The following is a 24,026-nucleotide window of genomic DNA, read 5'->3' as shown; positions in this document are numbered from 1 at the left end:
TCTAGAGTCAATGTCAGGCTATGGGGTATGAAGTAGAAGCTAGATCTTTCAAGACCAGTGTCAGAGAGGTAGAAGCATAGTTGTGAATGGAAGGGAGTAACTGGTGGGGAAGACAATATGGTTAACAAATTCTGAGGTGTAAAAAGATCCCACGTCTTTCAGCACAGCTGTGGATGTATGTGTAACCAGCTGACATCTCCCACAGGTTTGTGACTCCTTTTAGGTATTATGAGCCCTATCCAGTGTTATGAATGGATGATGATGACCTTCTTGAGCAACATGGTAACATCACATAAAAACAAAATTAGGACATAAGGTAAAGTGTAATGAACAGCAAGCAGTCCAGTGTAATTTGATGAGTCTAGACATTGTTGTATGAGACCAGACATTATTGTATGCACTGTGTATGTTGCCTAGGCAAGCTGACTGAATATGAGGGACCAAGGACAAAATAGTCAACATACTGGTAAAGGAACCGCATACATAACTTTAGTGCCAATGGCTCTTCAGAATCATGTTTTGCATTTATAATTTGGGATCAGCACCAGTACGGTAGGTGCTCAGTAAGTGCTTAACTATTGAATGTTATAAAAATCTAGAATGGGCAGGGCATGGTGGCTCATGTGTGTAATCCCAGCACGTTGGGAGGCCAAGGTGGGCAGATCACTTGAGCTCAGGAGTTCAAGACCAGCCTGGCCAACATGGTGAAACCCTGTCTCTACTAAAAATACAAAAATTAGCTGTCTGTGGTGGTGTGTACCTGTAGTTCTAGCTACTCAGGAGGCTGAGGAAGGAGAATCACTTGAACCCAGGAGGTGAAGGTTGCAGTGAGCCAAGACAGCACCACTGCACTCCAGCCTAGGTGGACAGAGTGAGACTCCGTTTAAAAAAAAAAAAAAATTAGCCAGGCGTGGTGGCGTGCACCTGTAGTCCCAGCTATTCAGGAGGCTGAAGTGGGAGGATCACTTGAGCTCAGGAAGTGGAGGCTTTTGGGAGCTGAGATCACACCACTGCACTTCAGCCTGGGCACCAGCCAGAGTGAGACTCTGTCTCAAAATAAAAAATCTATTATGTCCAGATGATATGTTTTCTTTTGTATTTTGCCTACTTTTAAATATTCTAAAACAAATCAAACTGGGTTTATTTCTCTTACCTTCTAGTATGTGCTCACATGTATGCCTTATTTTTTCTTTGAGACAGTGTCTCACTCTGTCACCCTGGTTGGAGTGCAGTTGTGTGATCAAACTCCTGGGCTCAAGTGATCTGCACACCTTGGCCTCCCAAAGTGCTGGGATTAAGGCATGAGTCACCATGCCTGGTCAGTGCCTAATTTATATGCTTGAAGCATGAATACCTCATTCTGTTTTCTGTTTTTATTCATTATGGCACATCTATTCTCTTTCCCCTTATTTTTGTTTAATTCTACTTATATACTTTTGAATAGATGATAACATTCCCATGGTTTGATATTCAAGAGGAACAAAAGGGAATACAGCAAAAAGTCTCCCCTGCTCTGTGTCCTCCAGCCTCCCAGGTTTCCTCCCCAGAATCAACCAATGTTATAAGATCCCTATATTTCCTTGCAGAAATATCTTACTAACATATAGGTAAATGCATATAAATATCTCCCCAGCCACCAGCTTTTATTTTTTTTAGTTTATTTTGTTTTTTATTTTTTAGATACAGGGTCTTGCTCTGTCCCTCAGGCTGGAGTGCAGTGGCATGATCTTAGCTCACTACAGCCTCAACCTCCTAGCCTCAAGTGATCCTCCCAACTTAGCCTTCCCAGTAGCTAGGATGACAAGTGCATGCCAGGCTAATTTTTTTTTTTTTTGTATTTTTTTGTTGAGACGGGGTCTCACTGTGTTGCCCTTGCTGGGGCTCAAGAGATTCTCTTGCCTCAGCATCACAAATGCTGGGATTATAGGTGTGAGCATGCCAGGTCTCACTTTTTTTTTAAAGATGGGGCTTCATTTTGTCGTCCAGGATGCAGTGCAGTGGCGCAAACATAGCTCACTGTAGCCCTTTTTGTAGAGAAGAGGCCTCACTATGTTGCCCAGGCTAGGCTTGAACTTGTGGCCTTAAGCAAGCCTCCTGCCTTGGTGTCCCAAAGTGCTGGGATTACAGGCATGAGCCACTGTACCCAGCCTGGTCTCCCCCTTTTACATAGTAGACTGCTATTTAAAAAATGTTGTATACCTTGCTTTTTTCACTGAACAATATATCTTAGAGCTCATTCCATGTTGTCTATACTTAAAAAAAAGTCATCTGAGATTTATCATCACCCTAAATTACTCCAACATGCTTCTGACCATGACCTCTCCCTCACTTCTACACACACTTTCTGGCTTCATGATCTCTCATTTCCTGACTCATTACTATTCTGACATTCTATCAGTTCCCTTATCTTTTCCTCTCTGTCCAGATGCCATCCTGCTTAAGCACTCTCAATTGCCTTGGCAAATTAGTGGCTTGCTGCAGTTTTTTTTCCAGCTGATAAAACTCTATGGATTTATTCAAACATCCTTTTCCATTTTCTTACACCTGGGCTTCTGGGTGCTCTAGAGGAAATTATTCTAATGTGCAGATGGGTGCCATAACACATTTATGATAACTGATCTCACATGTCCCATATGTCCAGAAGTTATATGTCCCTAAGCTCTTCAACTCATTGTCTTCAGTCTCTCTTCCCAGCAGAATGATTTTTCTAACATTGCAAATATGATCACATTAGAATTTTCTTATTGCATCTCATCACCTATAATATTGTTTCTCAACATGTGATCATTGGTCCACCTGTGTCAGAACCACTGACTTCAAGGTCATTTATCCTAAGAAACATGTTTTTGTTTTTTAAAAACTACTTGTATTGAAGTACATAAAATATGCGTAATTTAAGTGTACATATTGATGAATTTTGACAAATGTGTGTACACCTTTGTAACCACCATCACAATCGAGAACATTTCCATTACCCACAAAGTTCCCTTGGGCCCCTTTGGGGTGAGTCAGTCTCTCTTCCCCAAGGTAACCATTAATTCACTCTCTCCAGAGACTACTTTTACCTGTGTTAAAACTTCGTATACCTTTATCACAAGACGGTGCCGAATGCGAAGAAGGAATCTCCTGCCCCACCTAAAGCCAAAGGAAGCTCCCGCCCCTCCTTTTGGCGAAATCTTTAAAGGCCAAAAGACAGGGTTGAAGGGTGTCCACGGCCACAAAACAAAAAACAAAAAACAAAAACCAGAAGATCCGTACGTCACCCACCTTGCGGCGGCCCAAGACACTGCGACTCTGGAGGCAGCCCTTCCGAGGACTCCTCGGAAGAACGCCCCCAGGAGAAACAAACTGGACCACTCTGCTGTCATCAGGTTTCTGCTGACCACTGAGTCTGCCATGAAGACCACATAAGACGTTCACCAGTTTACTTTCTTCTATTATCAAGATTGCCACCTTTGATTATCTAGGAATCAAGGTTAATGTTAAGAGAGAGACCAAAAGGAGTTCCTTCTCTCTGTTATTTTTCTTTCTTTCTTTTTTTCTTTTGAGACGGAGTCTTACTCTGTCCCCCAGGCTGGAGTGCAGTGGCGCGATCTCGGCTCACTGCAAGCTCCACCTCCCGGGTTCACGCCATTCTCCTGCCTCAGCATCCCCATTAGCTGGGACTACAGGCGCCCGCCAGCACGCCTGGCTAATTTTTTGTATTTTTTTTTAGTAGAGACGGGGTTTCACTGTGTTAGCCAGGATGGTCTCGATCTCCTGACCTCGTGATCCGCCCATCTCGGCCTCCCAAAGTGCTGGGATTACAGGCGTGAGCCCCGCGCCCGGCCCTCTCTGTTATTTTTCATTGGTTTGGGAGTTTGGAGCTTGTTAGATTCAGTTGTGAATGATAGAAAACCCAAAATAACAATGGCCTCAACAAGTAGAAGTTTATTTCTCCCATGCAAATAAGTTGGGAAGTAAACAATGGAGAAATGATGTGGTGTCGCTGCTCCACCATCTCCAGGCTGTCCCTCTCTTCCTCATGACCCAAGATGGAGATCCATATATCATATCCATATTCTCAGCAGCAGGGTAAAGGAAAAGCAAGGGAGGAGGGCATACCCCTACCCTTAAGGACATGAAGTTGCATGTGCCACTTCTGTTTGCATCTCATTGGCTAAAATTGGGTTGCACTGACCTCTCCTAGCTGCAAGGAAAGTGAGAAATGTAGTCTTTATCTTAGGCAGCCACGTGCCCAGCTAAACATGCGGATCTAACTACTATAAAAAAAGGAGAAAATGGCTAGTTGAGCACCACTGGCTGTCTTTTCTGTAGCAGTGTCACATTAAAGACATTCCCATTCAATCTTGTTGGGATATATCTACCTCATTGCATGTCTTGAAGATCTCAGGAGGTGGTGTTCCCATCGTCAGTTCATGGGGTAGGTCCCATCTCTGGTGTGGAGTTTATGAATCCAAGAACAGGCATCTACGGGGACATAGGGGTTCTCTGTGCTCACTAATAACGTGAGATTTTAGTACCCTGTTTACATTTATGTTTCTGATCACGTAGGCTCCACGGAGTGCTTTAATAGCCAATAAGAACAAAATGGCAACTTACTATGTACATTATTAGTCAACACTTAATGATAGCCAAATAACACTGTACAAAGATTTATTGGTGTATCAAAAAAGGTGGATGGGGAGTGGTAGGCATATCACACAATATACCTGGAGCCATACTAAAGGCATCCAAACTTGAAACTCCACAGTGGCAGGTTATATGAAATTTGTGTTTTGTCTTCAGGTGATTTAAAAAAAAATGACATCTATCCCGTCAAGTTGGTGTTAATTTGGATGGAATTGCCTTTATAGTTGTACTTATATTTATAAATTTTGTGGTTGTCATGGTTATATAAGAGATAAAAACAAGGAATTTATAGTAAGATTTATATTTGTCCATCTTTAGATAACTTTATAATAACAATAGCACTGTCTGCACTGATGAGGCCACAGAGAATCTTTTCCCTTTCAGAAGGGTCAACACATTCCTCAAGGAAAGGGCATAAGCCTGAAATTGTCAAGTCTGGGTATACAATGTGACAGGCCTAGACTGCAGTTGCGATCTGGGTGATCTTAGGCAAGTTTCCTCATTTGTGAAAATGGTAATGACAATAATGTCCTCATTGGGATTTGTGTGATGACAAAATTAAATAATATATTCAGGGTTGGTAGGTGGTACAATGCCTGGCTCGTTGTAGGTTTTCTTCCCCTCTTCAGGAAGCAGTCCCTATATCCTCCAAGTTTTCAAAATGTATAAGCTGCAAATAAACATCTAAAAAAATTGCTCCAGAAAAACACTGAATCCTTTGGTCACCCAATGCAACCTAAAAATATGGAGAAAGACCAAGTAGAGCAAAAACTGCAAAAGAAATCATTCCTTTAGAGGATAACTTTGTCAAGAGCACTGCTGAGCACTTTGTCAAGAGCACTGACACAGCCTCGCCATAGCCATAGACTATACACTGTCCAATAAGGAGGAGGAGGAAAAAGTGATGGTCTTCATCTCTGTGAATGCTATCTTGACCTAACTTTTAACTTCGTTCTCCACACTGATTAAATTACCTGGGAGAGTAAAGAAAAATCACTTTGTGTTCTGCAGTTACATATCTTCTTAAATATCAAATTAAAGAGAAATTCCATGCCAGCAAGTTGTGACTGAAATAACTATCTAGATATTCTTTCTTGGCCAAATGCTTGGAACCAGGAGATTACTACTGACTTCTTAGGAGGCTGTATCCATATGTTTCTAATTATTACTTTAAAAATTCTATGTGGTTTATTTCACCTCTATTTTATTAGGGAGAAAAAAGCACTTTGAATTTTTGGGATGAGAGGGAAGGGAAAAGCTTTTATTTATTTATTTATTTATTTTTGAGATGGAGTCTCACTCTGCCACCCAGCTGGAGTGTAGTGGCATGATCTCGGCTCACTGCAACCTGGCCACCTTCCGGGTTCAAGCGATCCTACTGCCTCAGCCTCCCGAGTAGCTGGGATTACAGGCAAGAGCCACTATGTCCAGCTAATTTTTGTGTTTTCAGTAGAGATGGGGTTTCACCATGTTGGCCAGGCAGGTCTCGAACTCCTGACCTCAAGTGATCCACCCACCTCAGCCTCCCAAAGTGCTGGGATTACAGGTGTGAGCCACTGCACCTGGCTGGAAAAGGCTTTTATTTCAATGAGGCACTACTCCTGCTTCAGAGACAGTCCCTCTGTGTTGCTCAGGCCATAGTGCAGTTGCACCATCTGGTTCAGTGCATCCAGGAACTCTCGGATTCAATTAGTCTTCCTGCTTCCGCCTCCCAAAGTGCTAAAATTGTAGGCATGAGCCACTATGCCCAGCCAGAAACACTTAACATTCTTGATGCCAATTTTATAAGACACTGAGAGCCAAAGGAAGACTCAGAGAAGAAACCAAAATACCATGTGACTTTTTGGGTGGCCAGAAATTTATCTTAAGAAACAACACACTGAAACCTAATACAACTTCCTTAAACCTCTGATCATTTGTTTTCTGAGAATATTGTTGGTCTCAAATCCAACGTAACTCAAATTATTTGAAGTATAAGACTAGGCCGGGTGTGATGGCTCACGCCTGTAATCCCAACACTTTGGGAGGCTGAGGTGGACAGATCTTTTGAGCTCACGAGTTTGAGACCAGCTTGGACAGCATGGCAAGACACCATCTCTGCAAAAAATACAAAAATTAGCTGGGCATGGTGGCACACTCCTGTAGTCCCAGCTACTCAAGAGGCTAAGGTGGGAGGATCACTTGAGCCAGGGAAGTCGAGGCTGCAGTGAGTGAGCCGTGATCATGCCACTGCACTCCAGACTGCATGACAGAAGCGAGACCCTGTCTCAATAAATAAATAAATAAATAAAATAAAGAACTCACCAAATTCACTCAAATAATAAAATTATAATTTTCTACACCTTTTAGCGGCATATTAGAATCTCCCCAGTTGGGAAATTTGAAAATGAAACAAAACAAGGTGAAAGCTGTCTTCTACTTAGGGTATTAATAGGGTTTGGGTTTCGGTTAATACTGACATAGAGTTTTATTTTTTATTTCTAGTCTATTTTGTTTTTTCAAAATTTCTTAGTAGACTTTTACCATATAGACTTAGAAAGGTATCTTGATTTTTCTGTACATTATTGTATTGTGAGATTAATCTTTTTCTTCCTTCAAGAGAAAATGAAGCCTCAAATCCTCAAAAATAAAAACCCTGGAGAAAAAGAGAATTTGCTGAGAAGAATGCCATCATCCTCTTGCAAATCCTTTCCTTTCTCTTGTTCTCAGTCCTGCTGTCTCATGCACCCGACAATAATACAACATAGTTTCAGTGTGGTGACTGGTGCTATAAAAATGCAGTTAAATAGAAACCCACAGTAGTGTCCTTCAGGGTAAAGATGGCTTCTGTCACAGAGAAAGACAAAAGCCTAACAACATAGGAAAGCAAAACTCAGAATCAAGTATTTTCTGAATCATTATTTTTAAAACAGTAGCCATAGATGCTATATTTCCAAGCACAAAATGAAAAAGGAAAGTTTTTAATTACGGCAGAGGGCAGGTCAAGAAGAAACACATTTAAGAAAGATTAGACACAAAGAATTTCCTGCTGGCAAGTGTTATTAAATAAAGGAATGTATTACTTTGAGACTTTTTTTTTTTTTAATCTGGCTGGGCACAGAGGATCACGCCTGTAATCCCAGCACTTTGGGAAGCTGAAGCAGACAGATCACTTGAGCCCAAGAGTTCGAGTCCAGCCTGAACAACATGGTGAAACCCCGTCTCTACTAAAAATACGAAAATTAGCCGGGCGTGGTGGTGCTGTCTGTAGTTACAGCTACTCTGGAGGCTGAGGTGGGAGAATCGCTTGAACCTGGAAGGAGGAGTTTGCATTGAGTGGGATGGTGCCACTGCACTCCAGCCTGGGCGACAGAGCAAGACCCTGTCTCAAAAAAAAAAAAAAAAAAAAAAAAATCAAGTCTTTCTTTAGAAATCCACCAGAACCTTATGATGAGGTCTTATCTCTCTGAAAAGTTATGTGATCCAACATTGAGGAGTTTCCTTTCTCTGTCCAGCCCCAGGAATTTTGATTTAACAAGAATACTGAAATTGCAATGTATGTTCCTCTCCTCTACAACAGTGTTTCCATTGATAGTTCAAGAATAAGTTTTAAACGTTTGTCTTAAAATTACAGTATCCCATGTCAATGCAAATGACTCAACTCCTGGGGCCTTAATTTTAACTGTGGAAGGAAATTTCAGTTCAGAGATGTCTGAAGTGGGGTAAGTTATATCATAGAACTCATCCAATGTTTGACAGAGACTACAAAAGAAAAGGCATTCTCCAGAAGGCCGGCATTTTAAAAAATAACAACTTCTGATTATGAATGTTCCAGTATTTACCTAGAAAACACAGAGATAAAAACTTAACTTACCACTACTCAGTGGAAAAAAAGATAACCACTATGAATACATTTTTCACTCTAGGATGTATGAGCGTATATGTCTGTCCAATCATTTAGACACAAATATCTATAAATTGGGGTCATACTAAACATTATGAGATTTAAAAATTAAATATCCATCAGAAATATAATTTTAATGTCTGCATGACATTTTGTTATTGTAGCAATTGTATGTAAATATATTTACTACCAAAATTTTGTAGTAAACTATTGTATAATGTATTATTAGTCTCTACTGTTGATAAATGTGGGCAACTTAAATTCGTTCCAATTAACAGGTAAAGTTGTAAAATGGTAAGTCCTTAAGTTACCTTAGATCCTTGAGAAAGTACAGTAATTTGTTGACGAAGTTAAGGACAAGTAAAGTTAAGTGGGAAAGAGGTGAAAATGGCGAGCGGAAATAGAAGTTTGGGTGTCTGGACCCATGAGCTAAGGCCTAAGGCAAATGATGCTGAACGCCTCTGTGTCCCCGCCCAACATTTTACACACAGGACATCTAGCTAAAAATGAACATCAAATACCAATTCGGATGATAATTAAAATGTACCGGGGGAACGACAAGTAGTCTGGAGATGAATCTGAACGTGGCTCTGGGTGCGTAAAGAAAACATCTGTACAGACATGATATAATACACAAAGTCTGTACCCACTCAGTGCATCTGAGTCCTTTTGAGCCTAGAGACCAAGTCCTTTTCCCCAGCCTACTGGGTCTTGGCGTCACTTCTAGCTGATTTGCTAAATCCTCAAAACAAAACAAAACAAAACCCATGGGGCTTAAATCCGGTTGTTCTCAAACTTGGCAACCATCAGAATCCTAGGGGAGGTGTTTTGTGTTTATTTCGGCTTTTGAAACTGCAGGTGAGGACGCGGCTGAGCACTGTGCGTTTGTAACCTGAGCCGCAGGTGAAGCTTTCCAGAGGGCGTCCCCGGACCGACCTCGAGGAGACCCCAAATCCACTGTCCCCCAGTGGCCGGCTGTCCTGGGAGCTTCCCCGCGGCCCCGAAGCCCAGCGGTGCTCTCCGGATATCCCCTCTACCTCCGTGCCCCACCAGGGGGCGCCCCGACTTCGCAGCGCGCCCGCGGTGAATCGGCTGCCCTCGGGCCGGCCCGGCCCTCCAGGACCCGAGCGCGTCCTGAAAACGCTCAGGTGCTGCAGGAAGAGAGCGCAACCCCGAGAGGCTCAGCAGGCTGTAGGGGGCGCCTCCTGCACACCCGTCAGTGCTCCGGCTCCCTCGGACACCGCCCTCGCAAAAGATCTTGTTTTGTGTTTTGTTTTAAAAGTCTTCTCCGCCCCCGTACTGCTTGAAGGCGTAAATGAGGGAGGGGGAAGGGGTGGGAGGGGGAAACGGAGAAAAGAGGCGCTGGCGGACTGAATACCTTCTTTAAATTACTGCTGACACCTCGGTTCCAGGCCCCTAAAATCTCAATCAACAATCTATTAGAACTCAACAGGAGTAAAACTAAATCCTCGTTTAAGTGTATTTATCCGATCTCCTTTCTCTCTTTCAAATGCTAAATCCATTTCAGCATATGCCCCCTTCTTTCTCTCGCCTTTCTCTCAAGACTGGCAGCCCGTACCACTCTTGTAAATATGAAAGATGCTAATCATATGACATATCACGTCTCCGTCGGAGCCGGAATAAAGCCTTCAGATTTGGGATCATTGCCTCCAGACAACAGCTTCATCAGCCGGAAAGTTGGTTTTTTTCTCCTTTCCTTCAACCCTCAATCCCTTCTTTGTCTGGAGGAAAATGCAGCCGACTCGAGCCACCCAGGCCATATGGTTCACTCTGTATTTTCTTAGTTGAATTCTGAATTGTTTCTGTGACTTGCGAAGTTTTTTTGGAAGTGCGTGTAAAGATATAGAAGAGCTACTTGTGCAGGGAGCGCTGCCCGGGCGCGCCGCGGCCGCCCCCTCCCGGCCTGGAGACCCGGCCCTGGCTCCTCCGCCGAGAGCCGTACTAGCAACTGCGTTATCGCAGAGTCGTTTCTACCAGGCAGGCCACAGCTGTCTGGTTCGCGCCTGGTGCTAACGCTGCGCCTCCGCTAGGCGCCTGGCACTCGGTAGGCGCTTGAGAAATACTTCGGGGGGAAAGAAAGAATGGATAAATCAGCAATAAGGGTCGACCCCCAATGTTTTAGGTTCTAAAGTGTATCATTAGATCCCTGAAACCATGCCCCCGTCTCCCAACACTATTGCATTACACTGTTTTATTGTTACATACATGTATCCTTTTCTGATATATAAAACAATTTTTTTTTGAGACACGGTCTCACTCTGTTGCCCAGGCTGGAGTGCAGTGGTGCGATCTCTTCTCTTTGTAACCTCCCGTTTCCGGGCTCAAGTGATTCTCCCACCTCAGCCTCCCGAGTAGCTGGGATTACAGGCACGTACCACCACGCCTGGCTAATTTTTTTTTTTTTTTTTTTTTTGAGACAGAGATTTGCCCTGTTGCCTAGGCTGGTCTTGAACTCCTGAGCTCAAGCGATCTCGGCCTCCCAACACGCTGGGATTACAGGCATGAGCCACCGCGTGCCCGACCTCTAAAACGATTTTTATTTTTTATTTATTTATTTTTGAGATGGAGTCTCGCTCTGTAGCCCAGGCTAGAGTGCAGTGGCACAATCTCGGCTCACTGCAACCTCTGCCTCCCAGGTTCAAGGAATTCTCCTGCCTCAGCCTCCCGAGTAGCTGGGACTACAGGCGCCTGCCACCACGCCCTGCTAATTTTTTATTTTTAGTAGAGATGGGGTTTCACCATCCTGGCCAGGCTGGTCTCGAACTCCTGACCTTGTGATCCACCCGTCTCGGATTTTTAATACCTTTTGAATGTAAGCTCTACGGGGGTAGGAATGTGCGTCTTGTGCGTCGGTGTTTCCTGGGCCTAGTACAGTGTTTGACACACATTGGGTGTTCATTAAGTGTAGTTTGAATACAGGAAGGAGAAATGATTCAATGAATCAATTAAAGTAATAAACTGATAGCCTTTTCCCAAAAGGTACAGATTAAGGAACCGTCTCTGCTAAAGATTCGAACTTATTTACCTCAACATCACCCTTTTAATTTGTATCAGCAACAATAAACGATACATTTATTTCCAGAAGAGGATTAAGTTTTGTTTTGTTTTGTTTTGTTTTGGGTATTTTTTTCCTTAGTGGGGAAAGGAGAGGGAAAATCAGCTTTCAAGATCTTTATCCATTTCTCAAAGTTTTGTGTTTTCCAGGTTCGGGACGGTCTCTGCGAGGGAGCAGGCTGCCAAATTTCCTTTCTCTCTGTCTAACTCCTTACACAAATCCCAAAGGGCCCTTTCACCAAATCATTAAATTCTACAGAGGTGGTCAAGCTCGCACTGCTTTTCATGAAACGGAGAAAGAAAAGGGTCCTTGAAGTTTAGAAGATGCCCAAGGAAAACTCCTTGAATGACATCAAAAGAATGAGTTTCCATAGCTGTTGAAGCACGAGGGCAGTGTATCCGCACAAAGGGGGATCGCGGCACTGGGACGGGCCCACCGCTCTGTCCCAGGACAATTGGGTCACTGAAATAGGGAATTAATTACCATTGGAGAGTGGGCAGCCCATTCACCACTGGCTGAGTTTTATTAAACGCCAATATAAATAACAAAACAACTCTTGTGGCTGCACTATTCCTACACGCCAAAGGAAGGATTATGCTGGGGATTAACATCTTAAAGTCTATGAGACTTTCTGACTCAAGGCTCGGAGCTGGTAATCGTGTTTGTCTCCTGGTTCAGCGATTAGTGTGCTCTCTTTCTTGCACTTTCCCCTGGATAGCCAATGTCCCTTTTTGCAGGCACAGAAGGGTGGGGAAGTGGTTCTCTCCCTAGTGGGCCCCCAGCTCTCCATTCACGCGCTGGCTGTTCTTTTCCCCTTACCTGAAGAAAACAATCAGAAAGCTGGCATGGATTGGCAAAATCTCCTACGGTAATTTCTTTCCTTCGTGGGAAAGAAGAGGGAGGGACACTTGGGTAGTGGGTTGCCTCAGGGGTAAGAAGTCCGCGGGGCTTTGCCTTCTCCAGAGCAGGTGGGGACAGGGTATAGCGTCTGCAAAGAAGGAAGTGAGCCTCCTAGCACCTGCGGGGCCGATTCCGCGCTAGCAAGCTGACCTTGTGTGTCAAGCCGAATCCCGGAATGTTTGGCTTGGAGGCACCAGAGCACGTCGTACGGGCTTGGGGCCAGGGTCTCTAGAGTGGGGCTTGGGGCCTGGGGGATGATCTTCCTTGCCTTCTGTCTGCTCTGGTGGATGCCGATTCCTCGGAGGCGATGAAAATACTGAACGGGAGGGGCTGGCGCAGTGAAGCGCAGCTCAGTGACCTGGCCCGGACCTCTCCAGGGCTAAGTTCAAGCCGAATCCTCCCCGGACAGGATTCAAGGGGAAAACGTGGGGGAGACCGAGAATACCATGTGGGATGCAGTAACTGGGGATGGGGCGAATTTACATTGTTTTCCCCTTGGCTTCCTTGGCTCCCGGATAGGGGAACGACAGAAACTCCGAATTCACACTCATTCCCAACGCTCACCACTATCAATCACAAATCCTAGCGTTGCAAGGGGTGCTCTGCGGGAAAGCTAATTGTCCCCATCCCAGGCTCTCCTGCTCTGGAAGCTGCGTTTCTAGCCTGCAGAGAAGAATTAGAGACCATTGATGTAAAAGATGTTTCGGATTTACCAACTTTTTCCCGCCATCTTTCCATCTTTCTGAGAACTCACTCGGAGGATTAGGATTTGGGTTACAAAGCCCCCTTGTCAGGTACTTCATCTTGTTATTTTAGCAGAGCGTAGACACGCCATCTCCTTCGGCCGACGGTGGTTTACTGTGAATTGGGGGACAGGCTCGCTGGATAGCCAAACTTTGGCTTTTGTCCTTTCAGGGAAGGGCGCCCTCTTTCGCGCCCCCGACAGTCACCTGAAACAGCAAGGGACTAGCGCGGCGACCATTTGTCCTCTTTCGCCACTTGTGAGGTCGAAGTGTGGAGGGGATGTAGCCTGTGGCTCCACAGCAACACCTACCCTAAACTTTAGGGCTTTTGGGTGTCTCAAAGTTCAAGCTTCTTAGAAGTAACAAAGACTTTCTAAAGATCCCCACCTTCTCACCCCTCCCCTTACTCCACTTTTCTCCCACTACACGCACTCAGCTCCCTTTCTTTCTGAGCCTTGGGGATGAGTTTAAATCATTGCGCTCCCATTTCTTGATAACTGCCTGCTTTGAGCTTTTGTTCTCTTAAAGTAGGATTCCGCACTGAAAGAAGGGCTGAAGATGAACAGTTTGACCCCTTAGGACAGTTCATGCAATGGACAGGAGCGGCCCTCGGTCACCATCCTGGCTGATGCTATTCACTCACTCCCCTCCCCCTTCACATAACATTTCAGCCTCGTTTCATCTGGACAATCTTTTAGACCACACAAGTGCCTCTTGAATTTATTTAAGTTAAAAGAGTGCTAGAAGAGTACAGCTAAGGATATTTGGCATCAGTTATGCCTTCGCAAAGCTGAGTACAAATCGAAATTGCTTTATTTTTCCTGCAAAACTAATCAAAATGCTGAACAAATACAATTTTGCTATCTAGGCAACTGTGAGTATGAACGGTTGGTCTTTGGATTGCATGAGGTTGACCTTGGGTGTTTCTTTTCTTTTTAAAAATGATATTTTTCACAATGAGAAATATTTTCAGAAATGCTCTGTGATCAAGAGTAAGTCAGCTCTTGAAGGCTACAGTACAAACACACAACCAAAATTTTTAAGAGTTCCAGGGTATATAGAGAGCATCTTTTTTTATAGATGTACTTTTAAAAATTGTTTTATACTTTTTTTAATATTTTAAGTTCTGGGATATACGTGTGCAGAATGTGCAGGTTTGTTTCAACATGTGCTGTGGTGGTTTGCTGCACCAATCAACCCATAATCTAGATTTTAAGTCCCTGCATGCATTAGGTATTAGTCCTAATGCTCTGCCTCCCCTTGTCCCCCTGCACCCCCGCCCCCCGCAGGCCCCAGTATGTGATGCTCCCCTCCCTGTGTCCACGTGTTCTCATTTACAGATGTACTTTTTATAGTAATTGGACATACATCACTGCATATGCCCAAAGAAGCCCTCATTTAAAAAAATAAAATTCTATAAACCCGATGATGGCTTTACGTTTAATGATTAGAAATTGATTTATAGCAATGTTTGAATACGTACATAATCCTAAGTTTCTTGACATTGTTGGAATAGTTTTTCCTTTTGCAGGAAACTTCCAGAATAGGAAGTGTGCAGTTTACCTTAATACAATTTTACCATTACTAAGCTTGTGTGTAGGATATACTTAAATATGCATTATTAACTTATCACTCACAGACAGTATAGGTTTGGATTTTGTCAAAGGAAAACATGTGCCCTTTCAGTGAGTCATAAAAACATAAAATCCTGGGAGAATAAAAAAACTGGAGAGTCAGATGTCCAAATACTGTTAACAATCAACTAAAGAAATCCATTGTGTGTTTCACTGGCACTAAGCATCAGACCCAGCTTGATCTCATTGTTATTTGGGGTTATATGAGGCTCACCAAGTTTCCCTTTAAGTCTCTACTTAACTGGATTCCAATTCTGTTCTTCCCCCAAATATATTTTATCGTTAAATCAACCCAGCAATTCCTAGCTAAACCAAAAGTTTAAAGCAACCTGTCCAAAGACAGGTGTCTTCACTGACACTAAAATAAATTTTCCTTTGTTTTCATTACATTAATCTATTTTGGCTTGTATTTCTTTGCAGGCAACTCCTGTGAAGCGATATAGATATCCAAAGACTGAAAAACCAAGGTTCCTCCTATCATTCAGGTATTTGTTTTTAGAAGTCTTGATCATTTCCTCAGAACCTAGCTTTCTTGTCCTTACATTTTATTCAAATTTACAAACAAATTCTGTGTCTGCTCCCACATGTTCCTTCAGTCCCTACTGGACTGGACAAGTCCACACCCTTGGCAGGTTTTCTTTTAGGGGGACTATGAGAAGAGTATTTTCTTGTTTGGTATCAGTGATAATTGCCTATAAATTAATGCTCATGTGTACAGCAACAAAGGTAAGCACTTCTAGCATAATTTTTGCTTGGTCAAACTTTTTATGAAGTTCTGATTCTGCAGGTTCATGATAGACAGAAACCCAAAGATGTGTGAGAGGCAGGTGCTGTGTGCTAGAAACATTGAAAGTGTCTCTCTTTTTCTTCTTTCATTTTCATTTCTGCACTTCTAACACATGAAATTAAGCTGTTCTAAAATAATCGAGGAGGAAACTGGCAAATGATGCTTTTATATTTTGGGAATTTGCTTTAAAAAGGGGAATATGAAAACACAAACATCAAAGAGCAAAGTGGAAATCATGATAGTTTTCAAATAATTCCAAGACAGAAGGAAGTCTGAAGGTTGAAGAACTGCAATGGGTAATGCTCCTTTTCACAAGTTTCTAATTTTCATTTTCTTTACTTTGTGATTCCAATCCTCCTTGTTACCTCCCTGAAGAAAACATTAAAACAAATTAAAGCCATGCCAAAATACTAACAGCTAATTTAACCACCCTGTCTTTGGAATACAGCTTGTTTCTACGTCCTACAAACCGAGGGAGACAGAAACCAGAAGATAGCATTCTCTTTCTCTTCTACTCTTCCACTCCTAACACTCCAACTGTGCTTTGCCTAAAGTTAATTTGCAAAGGGGATCTCAAGGGACGCCACTCCGGTCTACTGAAGTCCGGATCCATCCCCATGTCGACAAGAGGGTGAGCATGAACGTGCGGAAAGTGGGGAGGGCTAACCAGCAATTCAGAACAAGTTTCCCCCGAGGTCCAGTAGTCCTTCAGCTCTTTTTTCTCATTGAAAAGCAGGAGAATTGGGAAGATGGGCCCCTTGTCCCTACAACGCCCCCCAGCGCGGAGCAGAGGTCACGGAAATGTCAGCGCAGCGCATTTGCTTGCAGGAGCAGCAGCTCTGCCGCTCCTCCCGCTGGGTTCGCTGCCACCCACGCGGGAAGCCTCCTTGCTGTCCCTCCAGGCTATAAACTGTGTTAACCCCAGCAAAACCCGCATCAGTGCCTGGAGCCTCAGTTTCCCGTATGTAAAATGAGGGGGATCGTTTCAGCTCTAACATGTGAGTGGTTTTATTCTCACATTCTCTAAAAGCTCATCAACTGCTCCCCTATCCGACCTCCCCTCCCAGGAGACGCCTGTTTGAATCCCCAGTGTCCTCTCCGTTCACTCTCCCACTCCAGTTTCGACGGATCCCAAACACACTTGCCCACGACGTGTCCACAGCTCGCCATCCACGCCATTCTCCTCCCTTTACCAAATGAATCCGTTTTAAAATCGTTTACTATTTGATGCAACCCCTAACAGGCTTTGCCAAGAGACGCCCGGCAGCACCACAGGGCTAACTGCTTTTTCCGGGATTCTGACCCCCATTAACTAATTCCTAGTTCCCATCACCCGGGAGTTAGGAGGGCCGTCAGCGCCGGGTGCGGTGCCTGCGCGCGCGTCGGGCGGGGGGAGCCTCGGCGGCAGCGAGGACTAAGACGGGGGCGGTAGCACGGGTCCCCCCATCCGCCCCCAGCGCTCGGGCCCCTAATGAGCTGCTGAAAGGGAGCGGGCTCCGGTGCGCGTGGCTCGCAGGCCTCCCGGAGTCCGGGACGCCCTGATTGGCCAGCTGCGCCTCGCGACCTCCATTCATTAATAAATTAGCGGCACGCTCCAGCCGAGCGCGAGCCACCAATCACAATGGACAGCGGCGGCGACAACAGCCGCAGCTTGAGCCTCTGCGGCCGCTGCGGCTTCGCCAGCTCCGGCCGCAGCCCGGAGCTCCAACAGGAGCTTTAGAACCATTTTATGCTGATTAGATAAAGGGGGAAAAGAGAGGCGGGGGTGGTGGGAGGAGGAGGATGGATGGCAGGGCCAAGGGAGGGGGAAAGGCGGTGAAGAAAGAGAAAGAAATGAATGATGATAATGCAATGAAAAGAATAAGCCAGAGGAGGGAAAAGCGGGGGAGAAGGGGGGCAGGACTGACAGGAGGAGGAGGCGGTGGCGGGGGAGGGGGGGCCTGGGGCAGATCTGATTGTTTTCTTGGTGGTATATAAGGGGTTTTAAGGAGAGTCGTGTGCCAGACACGCAGCCACTGAACCACAAGCAGCTTCGCTTTAACTGGAGTGCCTGGGAGTCGCGTGCCAGGAGCCGCACGGCCAGGGACTGACTGACAGACAGACACGCACCACCACCACAACACACGAGACCCGGGCGGGCCGCCGCCGCCGCCGCCGGGGCTCTTGGCAAACTCGCCGGTCGCAGAGGTCCCCCGCGGAGCTGCGCCACAGTAGCGCCGGGCTTGCAGCTTTCACGCCGGGCGAAGGACGCGGCGCTGCGCTCGCGGCTGCGCAGAGATTCCCGGCACACGCCAAAGTCACAGCAACGCTGAGGCACAGTTAGAGCCAACTAAGTAAGTATTCGAGCCACGGCTTCCAACTTTGCAGGTGGTTTCCCCGCACTCAGTCCAACCACACCCTCACGCCCTCTGCTCCCCGCAGAATCTTTGTCGCGGAGGCCGCAGTCCCTTCTTTGGGCGGGAACGCAGGACGGCCCGCGGATGGCAGGACCCGGCTGACTGGCGGCAGAGTCACAGCCAGCGCTAGCGGCGCTCCTGATCTTGGCTGGCACTGCCTGCGTTTCTTCCTTCGCCTTCCTGCTCCGCGCCATTCCGAGCTGGTCTTCTCAGGTGCCCGCCGGAGCACGCCCCTGTGACACGAAGATCGCGCCTCTGTTTATTTCCTTACACCTCACTGCCTTTTTCTCCTTCCCCTTTCACTTCGGTAGGATGTTCGTCAAATCCGAGACCTTGGAGTTGAAGGAGGAAGAGGACGTGTTGGTGCTGCTCGGATCGGCCTCCCCCGCCTTGGCGGCCCTGACCCCGCTGTCATCCAGCGCGGACGAAGAAGAGGAGGAGGAGCCGGGCGCGTCAGGCGGGGAGCGTCGGCAGCGCGGGGCTGAGGCCGGGCAGGGGGCGCGGGGCGGCGTGGCTGCGGGTGCGGAGGTATGCCGGCCCGCACGGCTGCTGGGTCTGGTGCACGATTGCAAACGGCGCCCCTCCCGGGCGCGGGCAGTCTCCCGAGGCGCCAAGACCGCCGAGACGGTGCAGCGCATCAAGAAGACCCGTAGACTGAAGGCCAACAACCGCGAGCGAAATCGCATGCACAACCTCAACGCGGCACTGGACGCGCTGCGCGAGGTGCTCCCCACGTTCCCCGAGGACGCCAAGCTCACCAAGATCGAGACCCTGCGCTTCGCCCACAACTACATCTGGGCCCTCACCGAGACTCTGCGCCTGGCGGATCACTGCGGGGGCGGCGGCGGGGGCCTGCCGGGGGCGCTCTTCTCCGAGGCAGTGTTGCTGAGCCCGGGAGGCGCCAGCGCCGCCCTGAGCAGCAGCGGAGACAGCCCCTCGCCCGCCTCCACGTGGAGTTGCACCAACAGCCCCGCGCCGTCCTCCTCCGCGTCCTCCAACTCCACCTCCCCCTACAGCTGCACTTTATCGCCCGCCAGCCCGGCCGGGTCAGACATGGACTATTGGCAGCCCCCACCTCCCGACAAGCACCGCTATGCACCTCACCTCCCTATAGCCAGGGATTGTATCTAGAGCTGCCATTTCGCTACCCACGCCAGGCCTTAGTGGGTTCCCTTTCCTGTCCCCAGTTGAGCCCTCCTCCCTTCCCCTGCCCCTCCTTTCCACGCCCTGGAAACCATCTCACTTCACAGGGCAGGTGTAGCCTTTCTGATTCCTCGGTTGTTTCTTGCATTTCTTGGCTTTGGGTATCCTTCATTCAGACGGGCTCTGATTTATTGAAGGTGTGATGGAGCTTATTGTCAAAGCCAAGGGTGGCGTTTTGGGGGCGCTTCTTGAGACGAAAAAGACGCTAGGAAGAGATGATGGTGGCATATCTAAAGAGTTTGCAGAGCGGACTAACGCTCCTCCCCTTTCTCTTTAAAGCCGGAGGACTCGATGCAGTTCGTGTGAATCTCACAGGGGGAATGCAACTGGTTCCTATGATCTCTTCGCCTTTGCTTCTACATAGAGATGTTAATGTCGAGTAGAAAGAAATGTATCTTAGCATCTGAATGATTTTGCTGGTAATAATATTATCCACAGATTTGCAATGGCTGGCATCTGCTTTATTCCCATTGCTGTCTGCAGGCTGTGGGAATTTCACTTGTCAAACCAAACTTTCCCTCTCTGATGTGCACTTTGTTCTGTTTCCCAGATTCGTCACAATGCCTATTGTCCTGTCCTTCTCTTTCCTTTTTCTTCCCCATTTTGCCATCTGTCTCTTATGATTTATAAGGGGAAAAAACTTGTTTTGTTAGAGGGGCAGGTTAGAAGTCATTGTATAATTTGTAGGCTTTGTAATGATTGAATGCAAGCGTGGAAATTTAGGCTGAACTCTCTATCAAAAGGAAAAATGTGGAGGAAAAGGGAAAAATCAGGAGGGAGGATTGCTTCATGCATTATTTATCTCGACCTTTTAGGGGAGAAGGAACTCCCCCATTCTTTCAAGAGATTAAAAATAAATCAACAGTCTGAAAACCTAAGCAGACACGGAGTATTATTTGGATCAGCCACACACGTGTTCCCTTCTATTTATTATAAAGAAATTTTTCATGGGAAAATATGTATTTTTTGTATATTCTACAGAGTTTATTCTAGTATGTATTTACGTCTTGAAGAACAAGAACGTTGTTCTTGTGATTAAACTATAAATAAACTATCTAATTTTCATAAGTTTTTGTGTTGTATTCTACCTTTTTCTTGCTTATGTGATTTTTAGATGCCAAATGAGTTGTGTTTTTTTGAAATTCTTCCCATGTCAAATTGAATATAGTACTTGTATTTTTTGGCAATGCTTTGTGTAGAATTTCACTAAGAAATCACAAAAAGTTGAATCATATTTGAGACACTAATATTGAAAATAAGAGTGTAACTCTATTTTTAAGATAAACACACAATTTATTTCTAAGAAATAAATCTCTGAGCAAACAAGATAAACAAAAAAGGGGAGAAGAATTTAAATGATAATTAAGTCATGATAAGCTCCAAAGTTCAGAAAACCTTGATTTGAAAAAAAGTGAAGTTGAAATTTCTTGGTGAAGTGTGTAGAAATTTGGTTTTTGTACAACTTGTTTGGCTTCAATTCTCATCTGTAAACTGAAGGGATTGGATGTGACCTCCAAAGGTGCTCCCTTTCCAGCTCTAACATTTGTGATGTAACAGTATGTATAAATTCACCATTAGAAGCAGATTTCCTATTAGGCATTTTAACAAGCTAGTTGCTTTTAAAAGCAGACTCCCAGAATAAAGCAGATATTTAGAGTGAACTGGTATTGAAAATATATAAATAGCTCCGCTTTCCAATATTTGTTAATTACACAGTCAAAACTTCTTCAAAGAGAAAGCAAAAATGGTTTAACTTGCACCTCAATCTCCAAAGCAGAAATGAATGACCTTTGATTGGCTTTGGGTAAAAAATGACCAAATGAAGGTTGACCACATTCTATGCTTAATCCCCTTGGGGAGGAGTGTCTATGACAACACAAGCTAAAAAAGAACACATTAAATCTTGGTCGTTCACAGCACCCACCTCCCCAGAGCACCCACCTCCCCCTGCATCTGGTTTGGGCTAAATACTCCACTCTGCTAAACAATGCAATAATAATTTCTCCTGAGATGTCTATCTGAAACTACTCGTCTGTAATAACTCCATTTTAATCAAAGGTAGAACTAACTTAGGGTTTTTGTTTCATTTTTATAGCCAAGCATGAGAGACCTTTTCGTAAATCCATTTTAATTTAAAGATTGTGTTACTCTTAGCTGCTCTTTGATTATCTGACATAGGGAGAAAGTCATATTTCTCTTATATTCACATTTATGTTTCTAATGTTTAAAAAGCCAAGCCAGCAAGCAAAGGAATTGTAATATGATAGTTTGAAAACATCAGTTTTGGTGCTGAACGATGCTTCTTCTGGTGACACATTTGATGATACATGGTGCTTCTTTTGGAAACTTGACAAAGAAATAGTTCATGACAAAAATCTCAGATGCGGCTACTCCTCCGACTATGGGAAACCTTCTCAATTGGTGAAGCCATCCCATAAAAAGATGACCCTAATGGCTAAGTTGGAGAGGCAGGGATGGATAGATGATTCAATAATCCTAGCTCTGAGCAAGGCTAATACAGCTAATACAGACTTCACTCTTGACCTAGCTGACTCTACACACTTCTTCCAGGTCCAGAGTCTTGTTCAAGTTCTCAAAGCTGGAGCTTGTAGGTCCCCATTACACACAAGCAGACACATCCTAAGTGCCAGGGCTTTCATCTACCGTTTGCAATTCACACTCAGGCTTTCCCTTCCCCATCTAGAACACAACTTATTTTACACTAAATTGGTGCAATTATTTTTTATGGCGTCTAATCATCTTAAGCGGGTAAGAATGATGTTCTGACTGCCTCAGCGCCGAGATTCTCTCCCCTAATCCGTTGCAACCTTCACAGCCTGTGGCCTGAGGCCCAGTCGTTCTCTTCCCTTCCTAGTAGGAATGAGCACAATTAGAGAGGGTCAAAGCCGCTGCTTCTGCAGTAGGCAACAAAGTCGTATTTCCGTTTTATCCATTTCCCTCCTGACATTGTGACCGCGCTGTGATGAGCTGCATCTGTGTGCACCAAGTAGGTTTGCAGGCCTCGGAGCCACGCCATTTTATTTCTGGTGTCTCTGATGAGAGACACTTCAAACAACGCTGTGGAGATTTTCTTCTGGTGACAGTCACAGACTCTCAGTGTTGCTAGATCTTTCCAACGCCAGCTAGCGCGCTGCGGCGCGTTTTCCTAAGTGCAGAGAGGCGCGAAGGTGGGTCCTGTTCTCATTGGAGCGTCGCTTTAGCGTGGCCAGCGTTCCGGGATTGGCTGTATTTATTTGTTCTAAAGTGCTCAGGCCTTGTTACGGCTCATTTTTCCTTCACTAGATTTTAAATACATCCATCTGAGTGCCAAGAAGGAGAAAAAAAAGTAGAGAGGCGGACTGCCAACCGCTGGGCCCGCCACGGGAGCCGGACCTAGGCTCAGCCGGAGGCAGGAGGAGGGGCTGAGGCTTCCCCGGCCCGCCGCACCTGGACCAGAGCCGGGTGGGCGCTCCTGGTGTCCCAGCTGAGGAGAAAGGCCCTGGGCGACCTTGGCCAGGAGAGAGGAAGGGCCCATTCGGCGCTTCCCAAAGCCTAGTCCGATGGCCCAGGAAGGGCGTTTAGACCCAAGGCCGGCTTCAGCCGTCCACCAGCCAGTCTGGGTCACAGGCTGCTAAAGGGCCGGGCTTGAGGGCGAGGCTGGGAGCTGCGGCGCCCCCACCCGCTGGGTACACCCCCCTGCATTGCACACCCTTGGGCTGGTTGTGACTTCTGGGCACCGACACCTGGAACTGGTTAAAAGCGCCTCTTCCTCACCGCCAGCCTCGGTCTCCCCCGAGCCCCCTCGGGCTCCCAAGCGAGCTTTGAATGTATTAATTAAATAAAGCGGGCAGCTCTTGAATCGCGCCAATGCAGTGCGCTCCCGGGAGCGTGAAAGTCCCGGCCTCCGAATCTGCAAAAGAAATGTGTGAAAAGAGAATTAGTGAAATTAGGTTAGACCAATAAAACGTGAGGGCTCCAATACCCCGCTTTCTCGCTCCCCCAGCCTGGGGCTAGAAGGGCTATCTGGTCTGATCTATTGTTTCCTGCCCTGGCAGGGGGTTCATTGTGTGATAAATAATTCCCCCTCCATTTTCTTTTATTCTTAAAAAAAAAATGGGTATTTGCATAATCAGTGCTTTGATGTGGCCAGAAATCGGAGGTTTGGTCTCCCCAAGTCTGCTATTGGTAGCGAAGCAACAAAGCTAGATCCAGATCTTTCACTTCGCTGAAAGTGTGTGGGGCAGATTGTCAGAAATAGCAGCTTTAAGCTGCTGCCTTCTTTTTTAAGGACCACTTTAATGATTAAACTTAAGGAATGTCCAAAAAAGGAGGGATGAAAGACCAGCTTTCTCATCACTCCACAGACACACCCGCGCACCCCCTGCCCCCATGCTTCTTATTGTTCTCTGCAGTTTCTTTTCCAAAGCGCTTGGTTTGGGGGATGGTGAATCTCCCTTGGGGCCGCCCCACGTGGCTCCGAGTGGGCACCCGCAGGGGTCCCCTGGGGCCAAGGAGGGGCCAGGTCTGCAGGAGCGGTTCTCCTCGCCCCCCACGCGTTTTTCCTTCCCCAGTTTGATTTTTCCAGCCGGGATGGGGTTCATCTTATGGAGGACGTTGAAGTGAGTCGCTCTTTAGTCCCCGAGTGGAATGAGTGGGGGTTGGGGGGTTCCCTGGGAACGCAGCTTGGAGGCAGTTTCAGATGGTCCCCGACAGGAGAGGCGAGCAAAGAAATTCAGTCAGCCGGAAAGCAGAACGCGAAAGCCAGTGTGGCC

The 24,026-nt window shown here is 46.0% G+C and overlaps 1 protein-coding gene across 2 annotated transcripts; it reads left to right on the top strand.

Annotated features, from left to right (window-relative positions):
- Nucleotides 1–17,616: 17,616 nt before the first annotated feature.
- Nucleotides 17,617–20,322, top strand: NEUROG2 (neurogenin 2). Of its 2 annotated transcripts, none has more exons than XM_032145554.2 (2): nt 17,617–17,988; nt 18,363–20,322. In XM_032145554.2, exon 2 carries the CDS (start codon nt 18,364–18,366, stop codon nt 19,180–19,182), a length of 819 nt encoding a protein of 272 aa, XP_032001445.1. In that variant the 5' UTR covers nt 17,617–17,988; nt 18,363; the 3' UTR covers nt 19,183–20,322. The 2 variants fall into 2 exon arrangements, with proteins under 2 accessions (XP_032001445.1, XP_032001446.1); XM_032145555.2 differs by lacking the exon at nt 17,617–17,988 and adding an exon at nt 18,204–18,264 and having other exon boundaries at nt 18,363–20,251.
- Nucleotides 20,323–24,026: the final 3,704 nt, after the last annotated feature.

Source organism: Hylobates moloch, unplaced genomic scaffold (genome assembly GCF_009828535.3).
Source record: "Hylobates moloch isolate HMO894 unplaced genomic scaffold, HMol_V3 SCAFFOLD_3, whole genome shotgun sequence".
Taxonomy (NCBI): Eukaryota; Metazoa; Chordata; class Mammalia; order Primates; family Hylobatidae; genus Hylobates; species Hylobates moloch.
This window is presented reverse-complemented; position numbering and strand designations above follow the sequence as displayed.

What these genes read in the sequence shown, in the direction of transcription:
- NEUROG2 (XM_032145554.2), top strand. Translation starts at nt 18,364, where the DNA reads ATGTTCGTCAAATCCGAGACCTTGGAGTTGAAGGAGGAAGAGGACGTG.